Below are 23,263 nucleotides of genomic sequence, written 5' to 3'. Positions count from 1 at the left end.
GCCGGGGGCCGGCAGTGGTCGGCCAGGGCCGGGGGGCCAGTCTGGGCCGCACCTCCTCCCCCCACACCCCCCCTTACCTGCCCAGGCTTCCCGCGAATTAAATGTTCGCGGGAAGCAGGGTAGGGGGCGGAGACTTTGGGGAGGGGGCGGAGTTGGGGAGGGGGAGGGGGCGGGGCTGGGGGCGGGGCCAGGGCCCCGTGGAGTGTCCTCCTTTTGGAGGCACAAAATATGGTAACCCTAGTTTTATTATGATTAAACTTAATTTTTCATTCTAAAAATCAGATTGGTTCTCCCATAAGGAAAGTACAAAGAGCTCAATCATGCTGGCCTTGGGTGGATGGATGTGGAAGGAAAAAAGAAGGTGCAAGGCCTTCTGTCCTCCCCCTTTCATTCCAATGGAGGGGGAAGGCACAAACCCAGTGGGTTAGCACTAACCTATGTTAGCATTGCCACTAGCCCTTCTACATGTGCTAGGCAATCGATCTACATGTGATGGTTTCTTCCCCAAAGAGCTTATAAGGTAGGATCCAAATCCTGCGAACATGTAAAGAACCGCTCCTGTGCATATAGCCTGTGTGTAAGTATCTGTAGAACTGGGTCCTAAGTTGATCATATTAGACTCTGAGCTAGCATTTGCAATAGTCTCTTATTCATCACTTTATTTCTCCATTTGTCAGTCAAGAAACTATGTAAAATGGATGAAATTACATGATCCTTACTCAACTCATGAAATCAACAGAAGTTTTGATTAACACTAGTTTTAGTTAAGCTGTTAATATTCCTCCAACCCCATATTAGGGATCCTACAGAACAGAGACTCAGTCCACTGCTGGAAGGAAAAGCTAATTTATTGATGCTCCTATGCCTAGTATCCTACAGATGGACCTTTTAGTCTCGCCCCACACCATTTTAAGAGCCCAACATACAGCATTTTCCTAGTTTCAACAAGAAAAATAAATAAATAATTTTCCATAACCAGGGCCTTTTGTGCTACTCTATATTGTCATTAAACAAATTGTCTATAGCAGTGATACTCAGACCTCTGTGGTTCAAGTGCCAAATTGGCAATCAACATTACACAAAAGAGCACAGTAATGTGAATTTTTTGTTTCATTTGCCATAATACTATAAATTCATATTTAAACGGTATGACAGGGGAAATGTTTAGTTAGTTGGTCAGTCATTTTGCTGCGAGAAATTTGACTGACCAAGTATTATTTTATCATTTATAACTGGCTAACAACATACTAAAAGCATCCTGATTGGTCACTATCTTAGACTGGTTACTAATTAAATCACACAGTGTTTTAATATCATGTGCTGCAAAGAGCACGTTAGACATTAGAGAGCCACTTGTGGCTTTCAAGCCTCAGTCTGAATATCACTGGTCTATAGTCTAAATAGTTGCAGAGAGAACACTCATAATGTGAGCTGAGTGTAAAATGACACAAGGATGTCTGCCTGAGTCTGCAAACAACCTGAGAGAAGCATGAATTTCTCCTATTAATATCTCTGAGTCATTAACAATGAAGTCTGAGGATACCTTAAAAGTCAACAATAACTAACAGCTAATAATTTCAGCAAAAGCCATGGGTCATTAAATGCCATGGCAAATATTAGGAGGGGACACAGCAGGGCAGCTATTTGGTGTCAAGGGTTGCCAATAGAGAGAAACGAGTAATGCAACTTTCCCTCCAAATTTAAAATAATCTGCACCTGCATAAAAGGAGAAGGAAAAGGGAGATGTATATGTTTCTGCAAAAAGCTTCAACAGCCTGCGGGACACCAAAGACCAAAACCATCTCCCCAAAAGCCCCAATTGTCCTCCAACAAGTTGCCAATCCCTTAGTCTTCCTATCACATCTTCTGTAATTCATTCACTAGCCATCCAAAAATTTGCTGCATACTGGAAATTTAAAATTGAGGCAGCATATATTAAATTTATTTTCAAAATAAAGAATAGACAGAATATCATACTGATTGTAACTGATTGTACTGGACAAGATGGGCAGTGGGAAGATAGGAAAGGGAGAGGATACACAGGACCACATACAAATCTAGGGTTCCTGCTGTATAATTTAGATTCACTATGCCACATGGGATAGGATAACCTATCACATGTATCAGGGGGTAGCCGTGTTAGTCTGTAACTACAAAAACAACAAGGAGTCTGGTGGCATCTTAAAGACTAACAGATTTATTTGGGCATAAGCTTTCTTGGGTAAAAATCTCACTTCACTCTATGCATCCGAAGAAGTGAGGTTTTTACCCACAAAAGCTTATGCCCAAATAAATCTGTTAGTCTTTAAGGTGCCACCAGACTCCTTGTTGTTTTTGCTATCACATGTAGTAGAAATACCTTAGGTAAGAGGCATGAGATTAATATGTACCTTATCATGGACATTACTTTAGAAATTACCAATGTATGGGGCTATACCATATTTATAAATAGATCAATCATGTGATAAAATGCAGACAATTAGATTTTTGTGCCTGAGCTGTGATACATTTTCATGACCGTTTGGGGAGGCTGGCACAAGGGATTAGAACTTTTTTCTGGCGACCCAGTTGAAGAAAATTGTTGATGCCCACCATCCAACGGAGCTGGGGATGAGGGGTTTGGGGTGTAGGAGGGGGCTCTGGGATGGGGCAGGGGGTTGGGGTGCAGGAGGGGGGCAGGGCTCTGGGTCGGGCTGGGGATGAGGGGTTTGGGGTATGAGAGGGGGTCAGAGCTCTGGGCTGGGGGAGCAGGCTCTGGGGTGGGGCCAGGGATGAGGGGCTTGGGGTGCAGGAGGGGGCTCCAAGTTTGAGGGGGGCGCTCAGGGCTGGGGAAGGGGGTTGGGGCATGGGGTTGGGTCGCGAGCTTACCTCCGGAGGCTCTCAGTCAGTGGTGCAGCCGGTGTGCAGAGACAGGCTTTCCGCCTGTCCTGGCACCACGGACCGCGCTGCACCCCAGAAGCAGCCAGCAGCAGATCCAGCTCCTATGTGGAAGCATGCAAGCAGCTCCGTGCAGCTCTCACCTGCAGGCACCGCCTCCTTTAGCTCCCATTGGCTGGGAACTGGCCAATGGGAATGTGGAGCCGGTGCTCTGGGTGGGGGCAGCGCACAGAGCCCCATGGCTCCCCCACCTAGGAACCAGACCTGCTGATGTCCGCTTCTGGGGTTCAGAATGGTGTTGGAACATGTAGGAACTAGCCTGCCTTACCGGGCAGCACCACCAATGGGACTTTTAATGGCCCAGCTGGAGGTGCTGACTACAGCCACCGCAACCTAGTACTTTCCATTCCACGACCCAGTCCTGGGTCGTGACCCACAGTTTGAAAACCACTGGATTAGAAGATACAGTTATACGATACATACATACACAATGAAAAAATAAAGCTTATTTTTTCCAGCTATCAGCCTATTCTAAGGAGGTCATACCATCTCTACCAACAGTGTCTCTACTAGATATTGATAGTGTTTTGGCATCGTATTGGTTGTGACAACAATAACTCTGAAGACTTAAGTAGCACTTGTGATCAATGCATCATCGAAGACTATCATCTGTCTACAGTCCCCAGGGAAAATGAGACAGACACACACACACACCCTATAGGATTTAAGCCCTCCATAAAAATCTCAGCCAAAGCCCAAGATTTGGTGGTGATGGGGGACTTCAACTATCCAAATATATGTTGGGAAAATAACACAGCGGGGCACAGACTATCCAACAAATTCTTGGACTGCATTGCAGACAAATTTTTATTTCAGAAGGTTGAAAAAGCTACTGGGGGGAAGCTGTTCTAGACTTGATTTTAACAAATAGGGAGGAACTTGTTGAGAATTTGAAAGTAGAAGGCAGCTTGCGTGAAAGTGATCATGAAATCATAGAGTTTGCAATTCTAGGGAAGGGTAGAAGGGAGTACAGCAAAATAGAGACAATGGATTTCAGGAAGGCGGATTTTGGTATGCTCAGAGAGCTGATAGGTAAGGTCCCATGAAAATCAAGACTGAGGGGAAAAACAACTGAGGAGAGTTGGCAGTTTTTCAAAGGGACACTATTAAGGGCCCAAAAGCAAGCCATTCTGCTGGATAGGAAAGATAGAAAATGTGGCAAAAGACCACCTTGGCTTAACCACGAGATCTTGCATGATCTAAAAAATAAACAGGAGTCACATAAAAAATGGAAACTAGGACAGATTACAAAGGATGAATATAGGCAAACAACACAGGAATGCAGGGGCAAGATTAGAAAGGCAAAGGCACAAAATGAGCTCAAACTAGCTACAGGAATAAAGGGAAACAAGAAGACTTTTTATCAATACATTAGAAGCAAGAGGAAGACCAAAGACAGGGTAGGCCCACTGCTCAGTGGGGAGGGAGAAACAGTAACAGGAAACTTGGAAATGGCAGAGATGCTTAATGACTTCTTTGTTTCGGTCTTCAACGAGAAGTCTGAAGGAATGCCTAACACAGTGAATGCTAATGGGAAGGGGGTAGGTTTAGCAGATAAAGTAAAAAAAGAACAAGTTAAAAATCATTTAGAAAACGTAGAGCCTGATGAAATGCATCAAGGAGCTAATAGAGGAGGTATCTGAGCCTCTAGCTATTATCTTTGGAAAATCATGGGAGACGGCATAGATGCCAGAAGACTAGAAAAGGGCAAATATACTGCCCATCTATAAAAAGGGAAATAAAAACAACCCAGGAAACTACAGACCAGTTAGTTTAACTTCTGTGCCAGGGAAGATAATGGAGCAAGTAATTAAGGAAATCATCTGCAAACACTTGCAAACACTTGAAAGGTGGTAAGGTGATAGGGAATAGCCAGCACGGATTTGTAAAGAACAAATCATGTCAAACCAATCTGATAGCTTTCTTTGATAGGATAACGAGTCTTGTGGATAAGGGAGAAGCTGTGGATATGGTATACCTAGACTTTAGTATGGCATTTGATACGGTCTCGCAGGATATTCTTATTGATAAACTAGGCAAATACAATTTAGATGGGGCTACTATGAGGTGGGTGCATAACTGGCTGGATAACCGTACTCAGAGAGTTGTTATTAATGGTTCCCAATCCTGCTGGAAAGGCATAACAAGTGGGGTTCCGCAAGGGTTTGTTTTGGGACTGGCTCTGTTCAATATCTTCATTAACGACTTAGATATTGGCATAGAAAGTACGCTTATTAAGTTTGCAGATGATACCAAACTGGGAGGGATTGCAACTGCTTTGGAGGACAGGGTCATAATTCAAAATGATCTGGACAAATTGCAGAAATGGTCTGAGGTAAACAGGATTAAGTTTAACAAAGACAAATGCAAAGTGCTCCACTTAGGAAGAAAAAATCAGTTTCACACATACAGAATGGGAAGAGACTGTCTAGGAAGGAGTACGGCAGAAAGGGATCTAGGGGTTATAGTGGACCACAAGCTAAATATGAGTCAACAGTGTGATGCTGTTGCAAAAAAAGCAATCATTCTGGGATGTATTAACAGGTGTGTTGTGAGCAAGACACGAGAAGTCATTCTTCCGCTCTACTCTGCGCTGGTTAGGCCTCAACTGGAGTATTATGTCCAGTTCTGGGCACCGCATTTCAAGAAAGATGTGCAGAAATTGGAGAGGGTCCAGAGAAGAGCAACAAGAATGATTAAAGGTCTTGAGAACATGACCTATGAAGGAAGGCTGAAAGAATTGGGTTTGTTTAGGTTGAAAAAGAGAAGACTGAGAGGGGACATGATAGCAGTTTTCAGGTATTTAAAAGGGTGTCATAAGGAGGAGGGAAAAAACTTGTTCACCTTAGCCTCTAAGGATAGAACAAGAAGCAATAGGTTTAAACTGCACCAAGGGAGGTTTAGGTTGGACATTAGGAAAAAGTTCCTAACTGTCAGGGTGGTTAAACACTGGAATAAATTGCCTAGGGAGGTTGTGGAATCTCCATCTCTGGAGATATTTAAGAGTAGGTTAGATAAATGTCTATCAGGGATAGTCAAGACAGTATTTGGTCCTGCCATGAGGGCAGGGGACTGGACTCGATGACCTCTCGAGGTCCCTTCCAGTCCTAGAATCTATGAATCTCCTGGAGAAAAGAGTGGAAGAACAACTTCAGCAGCAGGCACAGCCAAAGATTCTTACTAGACCACAACTATTCATTTTAGAACGTTTGAAGTGGACAGATTAGTAGCCAGAGTTCCCTGCCCAACAAATGCCACCGGTCAGTGGCTGAGGTGTAACAGACTACAGCACCATTCTCCTCAGAGTCAAGTTAAGTGTCTTAAATTATTTCTTTTTCACAAAAGACAAATGAAGCAGGAGGCAAGGATGACTGTAGACACCATTAGCATAACTGAGCTGGTTACCAAGAAGATGGCCTTTTCCCCCCCTCTTAAGTGTAATCAAAGAATTAAAATGGAGATTCTCAGAAGTTTTAGTAGAAGAAACATTCTATAAAAAAGTCTTATTTGCAGATACTGAGATGAAAGGAAAAAATAGTTCCTATAAAGAGCTGATAAAATGACATTAAAATCTCCCTTCATCACATAAGCCTCCCAGAAAGGAGATCCAGTCAAGACTGGCACGGAGTATCTTTAATATCTATAAACTGCAAGCAAAAAGAACACCTCTATTTTTAGTCCTGTCTGAGTTAAGTGTCAATTTCAGTTTGTTTTATTCTGTTTTACTCTGTTGCTTTTCTCTTGTTGCTCATGAAAGTCATTTGCAGTTCCTACTCTTGTGTCCCAGATTTAGCATTACACATACTCTCTTTTAAGACTGCAACCATTCGTGACATTCATGTGATTAAATTGAACTCATCTAGCTTGGAAGTTACATATATGGGCAGCATTTATGGGAGAGACCCACTCTGGAGGTGTATCACAAAATAAAAATGCAAACAAATTGTCTTTTTTTTTTTTTTTTTACCATGTAACAAGTTCACTTTTATAAATCAATTTTAAAAAAACAACAGCATAAGCTCCGTGCATAAACTAATCTAAACTGGAAAACCTGACAATATTAAACTCATTTCCATGGCGAGGAGCCAGATTTTAAAGACCACAGCATCAGATCTAGTGAAAACATATTTTTATACTTGATGCTCAACAAAACAAAAACACATTATCCAGGCATGACTGACAGGATAAAACACAGAGAATTAATAGCACTCTCAAAAATAACATTTTTGATTCACAAGTAGTAAGGCTGGTTCTGGTTCTCCAGAAATATTTTTTCAGTAATAGTTCGGTTTAATTTGCTTTTCTTTTAGCAACAATTCCCAATCTTCACCCTCAAAGTTTACACTGCAGCTTGTACAGACCACCATCAGCACCTATGATGGATATTATAATGGCTGTTTTCTTACTACTGGTATGCTGCATAAAACTGAATTATTCTTTGTGTATGTTAGTATTCCTGTTATAAAAACCAATGTTTATATATGCTAGAAACTGAGTAAACAAACTAGACATATTGCTATTGTTCATCAATAGTGTAAGGATAGTCTGCAAGGTTTCAAAATACTGCTAAAGAACAGTGATGTTAAAATTAAATCAAAGCATTTTTCAGGCAAAATTCCACCAAGACAATCTGAGTAGTGCACCAATAGTTGCACATAAGAGCTAGTTAAACCTCTCTAACTTGCAAAGGCTCTTTATTTTATTTGCAGGTTTACTGGTTGGCAAAAATAGGGTTTCAAATTAATTTTTTCCAACACTAACAGTTATATCTGTAATCATCACAGTCTGCTAAAAAGATATTTATGGAAATGAGCTGCAGCATCTCAGCAACTTTAAAATATAAAAATGTATTTCTGAACATGCATAGTTTGAGAACAGTTACTCAAAACCCCCATAGTAATCCATGACCTGCAATGAATAATGACTGAACTGCCCAGTTCTACAATACAACAGAGGGGATTTTGGTTAGCAGATGCTGCTCAGTTAAAATGTAAAAAGGCAATGTCTAAAACAATAGGTGAATTTGAACATTTCCATCTGGTGGAAATCTGTGCTGGTTGAGTTAGGGATGATTTCAGGATTAGCAGCACTTTGCAGAATTAGACCCTTAGGGCCCAATGCAACTCTGATTGACTTGGGGAATGTCTTCACTACCAATGTTCTATTATAACGTGGCTGTGTAGTCGCGGCATCAGTGATGGGAGAGAGCTCTCCCAGCACTGTAAAAAAAAAAAAAACCACCTCCACGAGGCGTTCTCAGCGCTGGTGCACCGTCTACACTACCACTTTACAGCGCTGAAACTTGCATCGCTCAGGGGGTATTTTTTCACACCCCTGAGCAAGAAAGTTTCAGTGCTGTAAAGTGGAAGTGTAGACAAGGCCTTAAATGGAAGTCAAATCAGGGACCCAGACCTTAATTCATTTTGACCATGCACAAAAACAACAGGCATTCATCATGGAGACTAGCAACATTCCTATAGTATAGGAAAGAATTCTATTTTTCCTGCACACATTTTAAACATCATACTACTCATCTGAATCATTAAATACTAGTTTATGAAAAGTAACTCATAGAACAGGTCCCTATTTATAACCAACCACCTCCCAGTATTCTGGATTGAACAGTAAAGCTGCAAATTAATTTTGTTTCTGCTGCTATTTTATAATCATTTGAGATGCAGTTTTGCAGTTTACAGAATCACTGAGTTTCAGCTTTGGTATTCAAATCAAGGCCTTGTAGAATATTTTCTCTTCTCAATATGCCTATTTATCTATGCTCATTCACACATATACATCCTTATATGCAGTCATATTTTATTATATGTCTGTCAGAAGTTGGTTTTTAGAGAGCTCTTCCCATTTCTCACAATTATTTAATTATGGCTTATAATGAAACTCTATGAGTTAACATTGAAAAATGTTTATTAATATGTTCATAACTAAGCTTCTCTGAATACATATTTAATTAAGATATGTAGGTACAGGTTTGGCTAGGCATTATCTTAAGATATGTACAACTAGAGCTCATCCCATACTACTCTTTATTTTATTTTTATTTTTAATTAAAAAGAAACTGTAACTTTACTATATGGCTTTATTTATTTGGTTTATTTTTTGTTCTTTTTGAACTCAAAATAACTCAAGAGAAAGATACTATAGCTCTTGACCTGGCTTCAACCATTGGAATCACAGCTAGCAATGACAAAACACTTATGAGAAAGCTCACCCAAAATGCTTCTATGGTTTTTTTTCTTTAATCAATTGTTTTGGATCACTGACACCAAATAATAGAAACAAAAGAGAATCAATCATGGAGTTTAAAAGGAAATTTACCAAAACGTTTACTTCCAAAGATACCATAAACAGCAACAATTAGTTTCTCGGCTAAAACACAAATTGTCCAAACATCAACTAAACAACATAAATGTGTACAGTTATAACAAGTTGCTGTTGATTATATTCAGAAAGATAAGACCTTATGGCTTTCAATCATAATTTTGGATAAATTGAACAACATATTAAAAGAATCTTAACAATCACAGAGCTTGTCTATACAGGGAACTCAGAAAGGTTAACAGAAGATGTGAATTTAAAGTAGAATGGTAAAACTGCTTTAAATCCTTGTGTGAGTGCTGTTCTTCAGACTCTACTTTGGCAGTGGATTAAGCTGAACTGATTTAAGGCCACTTTAATTCTAAATAAACTCCCTTAACCCATGTGGACATTAACTAATCCACTTAAAAACCACACCTTTAGTTAATTCAGATTAATTTTTCTGAGTATTTTTGTAGATAAGCCTACGATTTAGAGTTTAAGGCCAGAAGGGACCATTGGATCATTTAGTCTGATATCCTGTATATCTCAGGCCATTAAATTTTAACCAATTTCCCCTGTATTGAACCCAATAATTTCTGTTTGGCTAAAGCATGTCTTCCAGTCTTGATATGAAGACATCAAAAGCAGGAGAATCCACAACTTCCCTTGGTATTTTGTGCCAATGGTCAATCACCCTCACTCCAGTTTGAATATGTCTGACTTGAACTTCCTGCCATTGATTCTTGTTATGCCATTCTCCAATAGATTAAAGAGCCCTGTAGTAGCTGGTATTTTCTCACTGTGATGGTGCTTATACACTGTAATCAAGTCACCTCTCAATTTTCTTTTGATAAGCTAAACAGATTGAGCTGTTAAAGTCTCTCAAGAGAAGACGTTTTCTCCAGCCCTTGAAGCATTTTTGTGGCTCTTTTTAAAATCTGAATACCAGAACTGAATACAGTATTCCAGTATCAGTCTCACCAATACCACATACAGCGGTAAAACCACCTCTCTATTCCTACTTGCTATTTTCCTGATATACAGTAAAAGCTGTGTTATCCGGCACTTTATCAACCAGAGAGCTCTATAAACTGGCATTTCTAATCTTCATTGAAAGTCTGGTTTATAGTTCATTTGGCACGTGGCCATCAGGCTTCCTACCTGGCTCTGTGTGGCTCCCTGGAAGTGGTGACATGTCCCTACTGCTCCTAGGCAGAGGAACGGCCACAGGGGCTCTGTGCGCTGCCCCTACCCTGCCCCGAACAGGGGCTCCGCAGCTCCCATTGGCCAGGAACCACAGCCAATGGGAGCTGCGGGAGCAGTGCCTGTGGGCGGAGGCAGCGTGCAGAGCCGCTTAGCCGCACCTCTCCCTAGGAGCAGCAGGGACATGTTGCCGCTTTCAGGGAGCCGCCCGAGGTAAGCACCGCCCGGATAGGCACCCCCCACCCCCTCCTGCGCCCAACCCCCAGCCCCAAGCCCCTTCCCGCATCCAAACTCCCTCCCAGAGCCTGTGCCCCGCCCCGTGCCCCAGCCCTGAGCCCCCTCCTGCACCCAAACTCCCTTCCTCTTAGTTAACTAGAATTTTTGACTTACTGGCACCCCCCATACACCCAACATGCCGGATAAAGCTTTTACTGTACATACAAGGATTGCATTTGTCCTTTTTCCCACAGCATCACACTGGGAACTCATGTTGAGTTGCTTGTCAACTATGACCCTAAATCCTTCTCAGAGACACTGCTTTCCAGGATACAGTCCCCTAATCTATAGGTATGGCCAGCATTCCTCTTTCCTGCATTCCAGCATTCCTGTATTTGACTGCAATAACATACATTTTGTTTGAATGGGCCCATGCTACTCAGATCACTCTGTACGACTTCTAAAGTGGCCAGACAACAAGTGTGAAAAATCGGGAAGCGGGTGGGGGTAATAGGAGCCTATATAAGAAAAAGACCCAAAAATAGGGACTGTCCCTATAAAATTGGGACATCTGGTCACCTAATGACTTCCCTGTCATTTTTTAAACACACCACCAATCTTTATGTCATCTGCAAATTTTATCAGCAATTATTTTATATTAACTTCCAGATCACTGTTGAAAAATGTTGAGTAGCACCAGGATTAATACCAAACTCTGTAAAACCCAAATAGAAACATTCACATTCCATGATGATCGCCCATCATTTTTCTGAGATCTGTCAGTTAGCCAGTTCTTAATCCATTTAATATGTGTGTCTCACTGACACTGTATAGAGCTATTTTTTTAAATCAGAAAAGTCTTACAAAAGTCTAAGTCTATTACATCTATGTAGTTACATTTATCAACCAAACTTGCAATCTCATCAAAGAATGAAATCAAAGTTTTTTGACAGGACCTATTTTCAATAAAACTACGTTGATAGGCATTAATTATGTTCCCTTCCTTTATTAATTGAATTCCATAAAAGCTTTTTCATTATTTTGCCCAGAATTGATGTCAGGCTAACCAGCCTATAGTTACCATGGTTAATAATTGCTTTAAATAGTTTGCATCAAATAATTAGCAAATCATGATACATGCTGCCAATTCATGTTTGCACAATGACATTTGCCATTGCTATCAAAGGTCAGGGTTTTTTCAAATTTTAAATCAGTCACAATATATTTGTGTTGGTTTGCAACCCTGGTCTTAGCCAGGAAGCAAAAAAAAAAAAAAAAAAAAAAATCCTTTTTTTTTTTTTTTTTTAAAATTTACTTATTTTTTAGAACTGGGCAAAATCTTCAGACAAAACTTTTCTTTGCCAAAATATGCTGGTTTGGGTCAATAGAAACATTTTGTGAAATTGATAACAATTCACCAAATGGTTTCCATTGACAAAACAAACAACAAAATCCCAAAAAATCAAAATGTTTTGTTTTGGCCTTTTAAAAATGAAACATTTTGATTTTTAAATTCAGTACAACTTCATGTTTTGAGTTTTACTTCAATTTTATTTAAGAATTAATTTTAAAAGGTTTTATTTAATCTGGAAGACATTTTTAAAAAACATCAACACTTTTTTGGTTTACTGAACATTTTTTTGTCATGGATCGACCTGAAATGAAATTTTGATTCAATTTTTTGGTATGGCCAGCGAACCAAAAAAAAATAAATAAAAAAAATTAAGTTATTCCCACAGCTCTATTTAAATAAAATTAATTCGTATTAATTTTTTTCATTAACTTTCTTAAAAACTGAATTTCTATCCTGAATTTCAATGCAACTGAGCATCTGTATCTCCCATTGACCACATCACTGACCACAGGAGATATGGGGATTTGATATCTTAATTTGAACTGTCATCTGAAGTGGAAAACAATCATGCTCTCCAAATGCTATCACATTCAAGACACCATCACGTTTGAATATTTAATAGATATAATACCCTTAAAATCTTTTTTTCTCCTCTTTAGCTGATAACTGACTCTATAACGCATTTTGCTATTCTGTGGAGTAAGACGATTGTGTGCAAATCAGAAGGATTTAGTACTGGAAAGGCCACCTACGGATTAGACAATTCCCTTCTACAAGGGTATGTTTTTACTGCAGAGTTAATCCAGCTGATCGACACCCAGATTAGTTTAGCCTGAGTGTGAGCAGCTACATTGCATGACCCTATCCAAGTTACTGCATTCTCACTGGTGCTGCACTCCCCTGTGTGTCACCAGGGCTTCTAGGGGTATATTCCATAGTTCTTTATACTGCAGTAAGCTGAGTCGGTCTATGATTCTCTCTCAGTGAATCATGGGAGCATTTGTCCATCCTTCTGGTCATTTGGGGTTGGGGGAGGAGGAATTGTGGGAAGGCATTGGAGGACTATCAGCGCTTGAGTGATTTAGGACTGTGTCCTCACTGCAAAGTGAGCCTGAAAGTGGAACCTAGTCTCTAACTTGCACCCCCAGCCAGATCAGTTGAAAGCACCATTGAATTTGGGTGAGGTTTTACTGTGTGGACGTGAGGGGAGTTAGGGGTAGTACCCAACTAAAAGCTGGGGCTAACTCTATGAAGACCTACACCATGGAGGGTGCAGGACCAAGGCTGCTCCCTCAATCACAGGCCAGAAGGTTAAGAGGGCAAAAGAGGAGAGTGCAACTGTTTCCTATTACTATCTGGTGATCTGTTTGGCCAACAGTACTGAATGGGACTAGTAGTCCACAGAATGCACTTTGCTCTTCTCCTTCAGAGCAAGGCCGGATTAACTCTCCTGTGGGCCCGGGGCTATTAGATTTTGTGGGGGCCCTGTATACAAATTTTTCCTAATTTAAAACAAAATGATCACAATTATGGCATCGAGGCTATTAACGCTATGCTAAACTTGCCTTTTAATTAACAAAGCTGTTCTGTGGTTACATTTCAGTCCTTACCTTAGAACAGCTGTTATATTAGTTTATTTCTGGGAGGGAGTTTGGGTGCAGGAGGGGGCTCCAGGCTGGGGCAGAATGTTGAGGTGCAGGAGAGGGTGAGGGGTGCGGGCTGTGGATGAGTTTGGATGCAGGAGGGGATTCTTACCTGGGGCAGGGGGTTGAGGTGCAGGCTCCAGCTGGGAGGCGCTTACTACAGGTGGCTCCTGGCTGGCGGTGCAGCAGGGCTCAGGCTCCTGGAAGCGGTCGGCTGCTGGCATATCTCTGCGCGCCCCTGCGGGGAGGTGGACAGTGCGTCTCCGTGCGCTGCCTGCACCTGCAACCGCCGCCCCCGCAGCTCCCATTGGCCGGTTCTCAGCGATTGGGAGCTGCGGGGACGGTGCTGGGGCAGTGTGCGGAGCCGCCTCCTCCCCCCCCGCCAGGGGCTGCAGAGACATACGAGCAGCCGTCCACTTCCAGGAGTGGCGTGGGGCCACGGCAGGCAGGTAGTCTGCCTGAGCCGTGCTGCGCTGCTGGACTTTTAACGGCCCGGAGATTGTGATAGACTGGTAGAGGCTCCAGGATTGACCAGTTGTTCGCAATCGACGGGTTGGTGACCACTGAACTATATATAATTATGGATTTATTTTTGCAGGGCCCCGCTTGGCCTGAGGACCTGGGCTGCAGCCCCTAAAGCCCCTGCGTTAATCCGGCCCTGCTCCAGAGGGTCACCGTGGCAAGGGAGCTCTGAGAGAGGGAAGAGGGAGCAGGGCAGAATAAAGCAAGAAGGGAGAATCCTGTGGGACAGATGCAGAAGACACTCAGCATGTTTAAACTCTTAACAACTACCATTCATCTGGCTTAAATAACTAAACAAACAAACAAAAAAATCCCCAGGAGGTCTTCCTTGATCAGCAACTGAGAGGAAAACATTCAGATATTATTACAGTAATTTGTTTCATAACAGGAAAAAAACCAGAAGTGAATTCTTACCTCTTTCTCTATTTTGAGCAGCTTCTTTACAGCCACCTCTTTGTCCTGTGATATCCATCGGGCTCGATAAACACTCCCAAAACTCCCTCCGCCACAGCTTTCAAAGAACTGCAAGTCATCAAATTTAATTTGCACAAATGAAGCACTGAGAGACGACATCTCATAATGACAAAATATACCACAACAAAATCTGTAAGGAGAAAAGGTCTAATTAATACATCTGTTCCACAGAATTATTACACTCCTAATCATGCTTTAGATATCATAAAGCAAGAACCGATTGCCATAAACAAGTTACAGCAAAAACCACTGAACAGATCAAAGGGAAAATAAAGTTAAGAAACTCACATGCCAATAGCCTATGCAAACATTTTATAGAGTTTGTACAGACTCTGAGAAGCAGCTGTTTGTAGAGAAATGGTTAGAAATTTTCCTTGGATTTAGTGACGTTTCCTGAACACACTGGAGTAGCACTACAAAAGACTAGTGCGTCAACAGGTCCCCTAATATGAAGCACACTGACAAACGGGAAATGCACTTTCAACTGGAGCTTGCATAGGAGTTCTGGAATCTGGAGCATGCAATCTCTCCATGTTGTGTGATCACTTCACACAAAATATACATAGCCTAAGCAACTGAACATTCTGGCAAGAGTGCAACTGTAAGCCTGAGGCCCATGTACTCTCCGTACACTGAGAAAGGTAGAAGTACTTGTCACAAAGACGTGGAAAAAGATGGCCAAAATAAAAATCTCTTCCCAAAGTAACTCAGTTGTGCTTGCATGTTATAACAAAGCATAAGTGGAAAATAATTTCTCAGTTATAATATGTGAAATCCTGTGCATACTGCCAAGAATGGATTTTACAGTTTTAAGAGATCATACCATATTTGTTGTCAGAGGAACAGACTGTCCTTCCAGTAGATCATAAAGTGATAAATCCTATGGCTGTAGCAGATTTTTTTAAATGTTATCACCTAAGTGAGTGGCTGATCACTCAGAGCCATCACATTTGTGGATTGATTTTGAATCTCTTTTTATAGAAGTGTAAGCTAAAAAGGCTTTGATCCTCAGTGGCGCTGCCGAGCATGTGGGATCCTGCAGTTCTTGCAAGGTTTCAGTAAGATGATTTGTCAGAGGCTTGTTTCCACACAAACTTGCACCAGTTTAATTAAACAGGTTTAGATAAATCAGGGCAAATCCCTCTGTGGAAAATTGTATTTCAGTTTAAGAGTGGTTTATTTTGGTTTAGATTAAACCAGTTCTTAATTATGTGTCTTTTGATTATGGATTATCTTAAACTAAACCAAAATAAGCGTGTCCAGGCAGCCTCTGCACCAATTAAAATTACACCATGAGTTAAACCAGTGCAACTCTGTGTTTAGACAAGTCCTTACGTTTTCTATAGTACTCATCAACATAGCATCTAAGCATTGTGTAATGTGTGGGGCCTGGAGTATCTTCTAGGTTACATATCTGAATGGTGCCTAGCGCAAAGGAGCCCAGATCACTGACTGGGGTTCCTAGGATCTACTGTAATACTAAAAATGATAATGGTTTCCCCCCCAAGATTTCAATACAACTGTGCTATGGATTTTAGATTACAGCTGACTAGAAATCCAGTTTCAGTCACTATTTGGTTACTGCAGGTCTCCAGATGTGAAGCAACAACTGGTTCTTTAAACATTGCCTAGGGTCTACCTGCAGTGTCCTCTCAGTTTTCTTGCTTACTTTTAAACATCTTTACTATCCGCTGACAAAGTCCTACAAGGCTAAAAACACTGGTTAACTATTTAGTCCATGATGTAAGATACAACATAATACTTTTATTGAAGGCATTTTTTTCAAGAGGCAAATTTGGGACACAGAATTTAGCGACAAACAGTTTGTCTCCCAGACCATCTGTGAGGGGATATGGGTTCTTTTTCTTACCAAATCCTCTGAGCTGAAGTGCACTGTTGTTGGTGTGTTGTGCGCTGGGATGAATCTTATTTATGTGGCAACCTTTTTTGGTTGCTTCCCTAAACAGGTCTATTGTTGACTATTGTTATTGCATTTACTTTGGTGTTTATTAATCTTATGTGGTTCAAATCCTTTGAAAGTGTGCTGTATTTGAGAACAGAGATTGGTCAACCTTCCCAACTAGGGTGACCAGATGTCCTGATTTTATTGGGACAGTCCCGATATTTGGGGCTTTTTATTATATGGGCTCCTATTACCCCCCACCTCGTCCCGATTTTTCACACTTGCTATCTGGTCACCCTATTCCCAACATTCCAGCCTGTTTTGGATAAACTCAATTTTATCTTCCTGCTTCTTTGCCATTAGCCCCTTATTTTCTTGTGTCCAGGAACAGCGCATTTGCTCTTCGCGTCAACAGTTTTCACAGCTAATTATTATTGTTTATGCAATACTACAGGGGTACATGGTGCTTTACAGACAAATGAAAAGACAAGCTTCCTACGCTGAGGATTTATATCATAAAGCCACAATCCTGCAAACACTAATGCACCTACTTAACTTCACTCACGTGAGCAGTCTCACTATAGACAATGGAATTATTAATTGCTGTAAAGTTACTTGCATGCATAAACGTATACAGGATTGGACCATAAATTAGACAGAGAATCGTAAACAGGTGATGACAAATGGTTGAGCTGGAGATGACAGAAGGAACAGAAACAAAGGGAGAGGGAAAATGCTCTTGGGGAAACAGGTAAATTATTTCCTGTATTTACCATTTGCATTAAATAGTTGTCAGAGCTACCTAATTATTTTAAATTATTGTAGAACCTACAGATCCCATAACCCATACACACAGAATAAATGACTCACCTGGCTTCTCAAAGATTTACTAGCACAGAGCAAGATCTTATGCTATTAAGATTTTGTTACTTAGACAATATATACCTCTCAACGTTTACTAGTACACTAGAAAGGATAAATAAAACTGAATTACAGTTGTCACATAAGTGAACAATGTATATTTTGTGATGTTGCTTTACTCACTCACTAATTCCCAAAATCCACAGTGGGTCTTTCCCATCAATGAGAATTACTAAAAGTTATTTTATGTCTCCCTAACTTTACTCCTTTCCAATGCAAACAGTTTATCTACTACTGTCTACAAGCCTAGAGACATCTGAGTCACTGGCATACTATATCATTAATATATTTTAAAGATGACACACTGGTTCATATTGCATTCTTCAAAATATATTTTCCAATGAGCTCATGGGAAATTTATGCAGGTAACTGCTATTAATACAGGTATCTGTAATTAATGCCAACATGAGTTATGCACAGTCGCCCTCTTCTGGATGAGAGAATAGACCTATTTGAATGTTATTTCATATCTACAGTATAGCTACAAAACAGCTAATCCTCAACTGGAAACTTTAATCCCTTTGTTTTGTGGGAGAAAACAATTGTTTGGGTATATCTGTTACTACTATATGAGCATTACACGTGCCGTTATTAATTAACTTGTCATCATGTTTTAAGAGACACTTTACAATTGTGTGCCAAATCTGGGTTTATACAGTGGATCAACAAAAAATTCTTATAGTTCATTAGGCCCCAGACTGAGTTTTTATACTTCTACTCCAAAACAAGTGCTTCACTCTTCTACTCTCAAGCACTGCGTTTTCAGATCTTTTCAGACAAGAGCATCTTTCATTGTAACAGTCTTCTGTTTTGCCTCTTTCAAAAAGAGCCACCACAATAGCCTGAAACTTTGTACTCCCTACAGTTCTATCATTTTTAGAGCTTCTGGCTGTTATTGTACTATAGCAGCGGGGGGAACTATGTTAATTGGCTTTGTTGTCTGTGAAGCGAAGCTGTGGCAGCTCAGTAATACTGTGAATGATAAGTATTTGAAGCAATGGTTCAGTCATTATCTCTCTCTCTCTCTCAGGTATTTCCAAAGTAGCCATCACCTTATGAAAATAAAGAGTTTTCCTTTCTTGAACTTCAATTTTGATTTCTATCAGTTAACGTGAGCTGGAAGTAATACAACCCAAGAACTGAAGCCATCTTCTCCTTTGAAAGATTTTTTTCCCCTCCTTACAATAATTTCTGCAGCGATCTTAGAAATTGTTGACTTTTCCACCAAAGAGAAGAGGATCTAAGAAACATGCAGTTGTATTTTAGATTTCTATTTTAATTCAGTGACTAGCAGTCTGTTATTGTATGTCGCTTTGTATCCAAATTGTTCGGCAACAGCATGCTCAGCTCAATACAGTAATAAATTCTCAGCATGCTCAACACCATCTGATAGCTAGCCATTAATGTCCACATTTAACTATGGGCCTCATTCATTTCTAAGTGGGAATAACCAGCCTACGAAAGAAAAATCTCTGTTTTGAAACTCAGAATTTCCTCCAATTTCTTCCATTGGGAACGGAGGCATGAAGGGTGGTTTGCTCTCTCCCATCTTCCCTTAACACACAGATCTTCCAGGATCCACAGAAGACAAAAGGCACCTGCCAGATACTCTCTGCCTTCACTCTGTCATCAAGCCTCACTAGCTCCTACAAAAAGAGAAGTTTTTTGGGGCTTTCCCTGGATCTTCTCTAATGAATGGGGGAGCCCTGCAGCACTGAATGGGAAACAGTGCAAATTAATTCTTCCTCAGGTTGTGCTGTGTTTCATTGTTAGCGTATGGAACCTGATGAAGCCCACCCACTTCACCTGTCCTCTCCAACTCTGCAAAAGAGCTTGCATATGTTGGATGGGGAAATACTACAGAGGAAGAACTCCCCTCTTCACTATGTGCACAGGGAAGACAGAGCCCTAATATTTTATCAGTTACTACTCATATTGTAGATCGAGTTGCCACTGACGGTTTACAAGTAAGAGAGAGACACAAAAAAGGAACAGGATTAGCACAACTTGCATAATATATCTGGGTCCCAATATACCTGTGTTAGATTTGTGTGCGTTTATAAAACAGAGTACTGAATCTGTCCTGTTGCACACATCCCTGGAGCTATTTTAATATTCAATTGTTTGGATTACTTCTAGCGATCCCATTACAAATTATCATAGGGAACTACTAAATTATTCACTCCCCTTACTGAACTTTCTGATTTTGTAACATGGTCGAAGTAGATTTCAGTGCTTTTTTGGGGTCGCACACTGCCAACATATTGCCAATAAAGTAAGACTACATTTGTACTAGCTTAAAATACACTGTAGCATGTGCCAAGTTTCCTTATTTGGCAAAACAGTTCCTTGGCTTTCAAGATCTTTGGCCATCCATTTTTAGACTATCCTCAAGCTTTTGTATTCTGATACCGTCTCTAGTCCTAGAAGAGGTCAAATATATTCCATTCAATAGCAAAATTTAAAAATTAAAATAAAAACATAAAAAGGAGTTGTCCATTGCTTTGTCTGACTGGAAAAGGGGCAAGGAATCACTGTGGTAATCTGTTAACCGGGGCATTACATAAAGAAATAAATAATGCAGGAGAAACTTTTTGTATATAAAACAGAGCCATCATCACTCCATTGTTTATGATAAAAATTAAAGGATAAGATGTAAATTCCATGCAATATTCCAAAATAAATATTTTGCTAATCTTCCTCTAATTCTTACAATAAATTGAGACAAAATCAACACTGCTACATTTCCCAACCTACCAAACTTCCTAAATCAGTTTAATAATGCACTACAGTAGCGAAGATTTAAAACTAGGTTCTGCACACCTTCATCACATGCTTAATTATAGTTCTGCAATCTCGTCTGTCTGAAAACTAAGGAATTATAAAACTTCTGTAACTTATTTCTAATTTTGTCTGAATAGCTGAAGTTTATATATCTGTTAGTTTTAGAGAATGATCGCACAATTTAGTGCTTAGTTTAAATGATTCAGAACAATTCTATTTTAGATCTATATAGCATTGCATGTGGAGATTAAAGACTCTGCATGTTTCATTTTAAAAAGAAAATATACACTCAGAGATACTAAGTCACTTGCACCATTTTAGTTACAACTTTACACTATTATTTCCTAACAATGTAGTCACCAATGTACACAACATGGTTAAAGAGTTTACAATACAAGGTTTTGATTCTGCAATCAGATCTGTGGAGCGATGGGCCTCCACACAGGCACCAGCACATCTGATTCCAGGATCAACATCTACATATTTTGTCAGAGTATTGATTTGTTTAGCTTCATTAGTCTCAAGAAGCCTGATCCTACTCCCACTAAATTCATCCATGCAGGACTGGGCCCTAAAGATGTTTCCAAATCACCACCCCACCGAGCTACATCTGTCCCAGTTAATCCAGTATTTTCAAATTAGTTCTGCTTTCTGAAATAAAAAATTAAATATCCATTGCATAATGATGGTTAACCACTGAACCTCTAAGAGAATCATGCTGGATGGAGGGTTTATGGAAGAAATATAAAAATAAAGTCATAGTCGAGGCAAGAAATAGTATAGATGTAGAAATAGCACAACACAGAAAAAAAATGACAGAAAGAATATATTGCTTTGCTGTGAGGGGGGGGGGGCAGGAATGTTAAGTTCAAGTGTTCGAACTGAGGGAGTGCAAAATCGGGAAAGGCAGCATCTGTTCAGTGTATTTAGTATGTGTATATAAAATGAATTCACTTGAAATCTGATTTAAAAAGAGGACTTTCTCTTTGTTAAATGTTAACTGTCCAAGTCCTGCATATAATCAGAAATAAATGTTGTTATCTTTAAAGCCAAATTTCTTATTCTGAATTTTTTGTTATATCACTGTATGCTAGCATACTCTCTCTGTCACTCATGAAACATGAATATGACTGAACACTAATAATGTAAGCCATTACACTTTAATTCAGTTCTGGGGAATTACATATGTGCCCTTACCAAAAGCAAAACCGAATGCAAGGTTTCTGTTTTTCAAAGAAATTGCCCTCCTCTGGATGCTGGGCCCAGGACTGGGCTCCAAGGAGGAAAAGGTCAGGTCACATACCGGCATACTAAAATATCTGCAAGGACTTTCAAAGTTGCTATGGCTTAGAGGGGGGACATGTCAGAACAAGAAGAGGGACCAGCAAATAGCATCCTTGTGCTGAACTCTGATTTCAGTTGAACCACTTTATATCCAGACGTCAGTGGAGTTACACAGATTTACACGATGCAACTGAGATCAGAACCAGGACCAGCGGCCAGAGGGGGAAGCAATCATACAAAAGTTAACTGTGTGTGACTGAAAGGCCAGGCTTGCTGAGGAAGCGTAGCTCTTGCCTCCCTCGCTCTGACTGCCAATGCTGAAAGTTACAGGGGAGCAGGCCTGGAGTTTTGTTCGTTCCTGGCATGGGGCTGGGATGGAGCCACAAACCCTCCAGGGCAGCGCCCTCCCGCCCCCGGGCCCTCCCCAGGGGAAAGGTGGGCTCGGGACAGAGCCGCGACCCCAGGGGCAGAACTGAAGCAGTTTGACCCCAGCCCTCTGCTGGCGCAGTGGAGCCGCAGCTCGTCACCGTGCGGGGCAGGGAGCTGGCTCCTGCGGAGCGTCTGTGCCCGGAGGCCCGCCGAGCGCCCCGTGTCCCACGCGGACCCCTGGGAGCTGCCGCGGCCAGGGGCTCCCCGCCGCCAGCGAGCGCACGGCTCCGGCCCCGTGCCGGGAGCAGCCCGCGGCGCGCTCCTCTCCCTACCTTCCCCCCGGGAGCCCGGCCCGCGGTGCCCGTGTGCAGCCAACCGCGAACCACTCGCCCGGGCGCTTGCGGGGAGGCTGGAACCGGCGTGACCGCGTCTGCTGGCTGGGTGTCTCCCACGCTTCCGGTTCGCGTCCAGGAGTCAGCCCCACACCCCGCCTCCGAGTAGCCGGCTGGCACCACCCCGCGCGCTGCCCCAGCGGACAGGGGCCCGCGCTGCCCGGGCACCACGCCTGTCACACAGCCCCACCAGCGAAACCCATCAAGCGAGGAGCTAAGTCACCCCCACCAGCCCAGCCCTGAAATGAGAGACACTGAACTGTGGGGCAGAGACAAAATGGGGGCGAGAGAGAATCCTCCACATGCAGAATACGGCCAAGGAACAGCACACGGAAGTTTCAAAGCTGACAGGTCTTCAGCTGTCCCAGACTTGAGTCTTGTTTTCAAAGTGACTGTTTTCCCGGAGTTAACTAGAGCTGAGGAAAATAAGGAACCCACACTCTGGCAAGTAACCTGTACAAGTATATTAAAGCGGGCCCAGGAAGAAGTTGAGAAGCAATGTGTTGAAAAGGCAAAAATTAACAGTGACTTTTGTTTAAAGTCCATGAGAAGCAGGAAGCCTGCCAAACAGGCAGTGTGGACAACAAAGGTGCTAAAGTGGTACTCGGTCTTCACTGAAAGGCTGTACTAGGGCAGATACCCACATCAGAGCTGTACTTTTTGGGTCACAAATGGGAAGTACTGTCCAAAATTGACGTGTCAATAGAAGAGGTTTTAGAACAAATTGATAAGCCAATCAAAATAAACCACCAGGGCCAGATGGTATTCACACACAAGTTCTGAAGGAACTCAAATATGAAATTGCAGAACTACTAACTGTAGTATGTAACCTAGCACTGAAATCAGCCTCTGTACCAGATCACTGAAACGTAGCTAATGTAACGCTGTTTTTTTAAAAAGGACTCCAGAGGAGATCCTGTCAATTTCGGCCCAGTGAGCATAACTT

General features: G+C 41.4%; 1 protein-coding gene across 3 annotated transcripts in view; it reads right to left on the bottom strand.

The window, feature by feature from the left end:
• MAP3K20 (mitogen-activated protein kinase kinase kinase 20) overlaps positions 1-22,458 on the bottom strand; it is a 129,977-nt gene extending 107,519 nt beyond the window's left edge. Inside the window, exons 1-2 of one of the 3 annotated variants that reach the window (XM_034785402.1) lie at positions 22,258-22,458; positions 14,605-14,794 (exon numbers count right to left, since the gene is read on the bottom strand). In XM_034785402.1, coding sequence (XP_034641293.1) covers positions 14,605-14,763 — 159 coding nt within the window. In that variant the 5' untranslated portion in view covers positions 14,764-14,794; positions 22,258-22,458. Of the gene's footprint in view, positions 1-14,604; positions 14,795-14,952; positions 15,349-22,257 lie in introns of those variants that run through there. The other 2 variants (XM_034785401.1, XM_034785403.1) reach the window with 2 other exon arrangements.
• Positions 22,459-23,263: the final 805 nt, after the last annotated feature.

Source organism: Trachemys scripta, chromosome 11 (assembly GCF_013100865.1).
Source record: "Trachemys scripta elegans isolate TJP31775 chromosome 11, CAS_Tse_1.0, whole genome shotgun sequence".
Lineage (NCBI taxonomy): Eukaryota > Metazoa > Chordata > Testudines > Emydidae > Trachemys > Trachemys scripta.
Note: the sequence above shows the minus strand (reverse complement) of the source record. Positions and strands in the feature narration are given on the sequence as shown.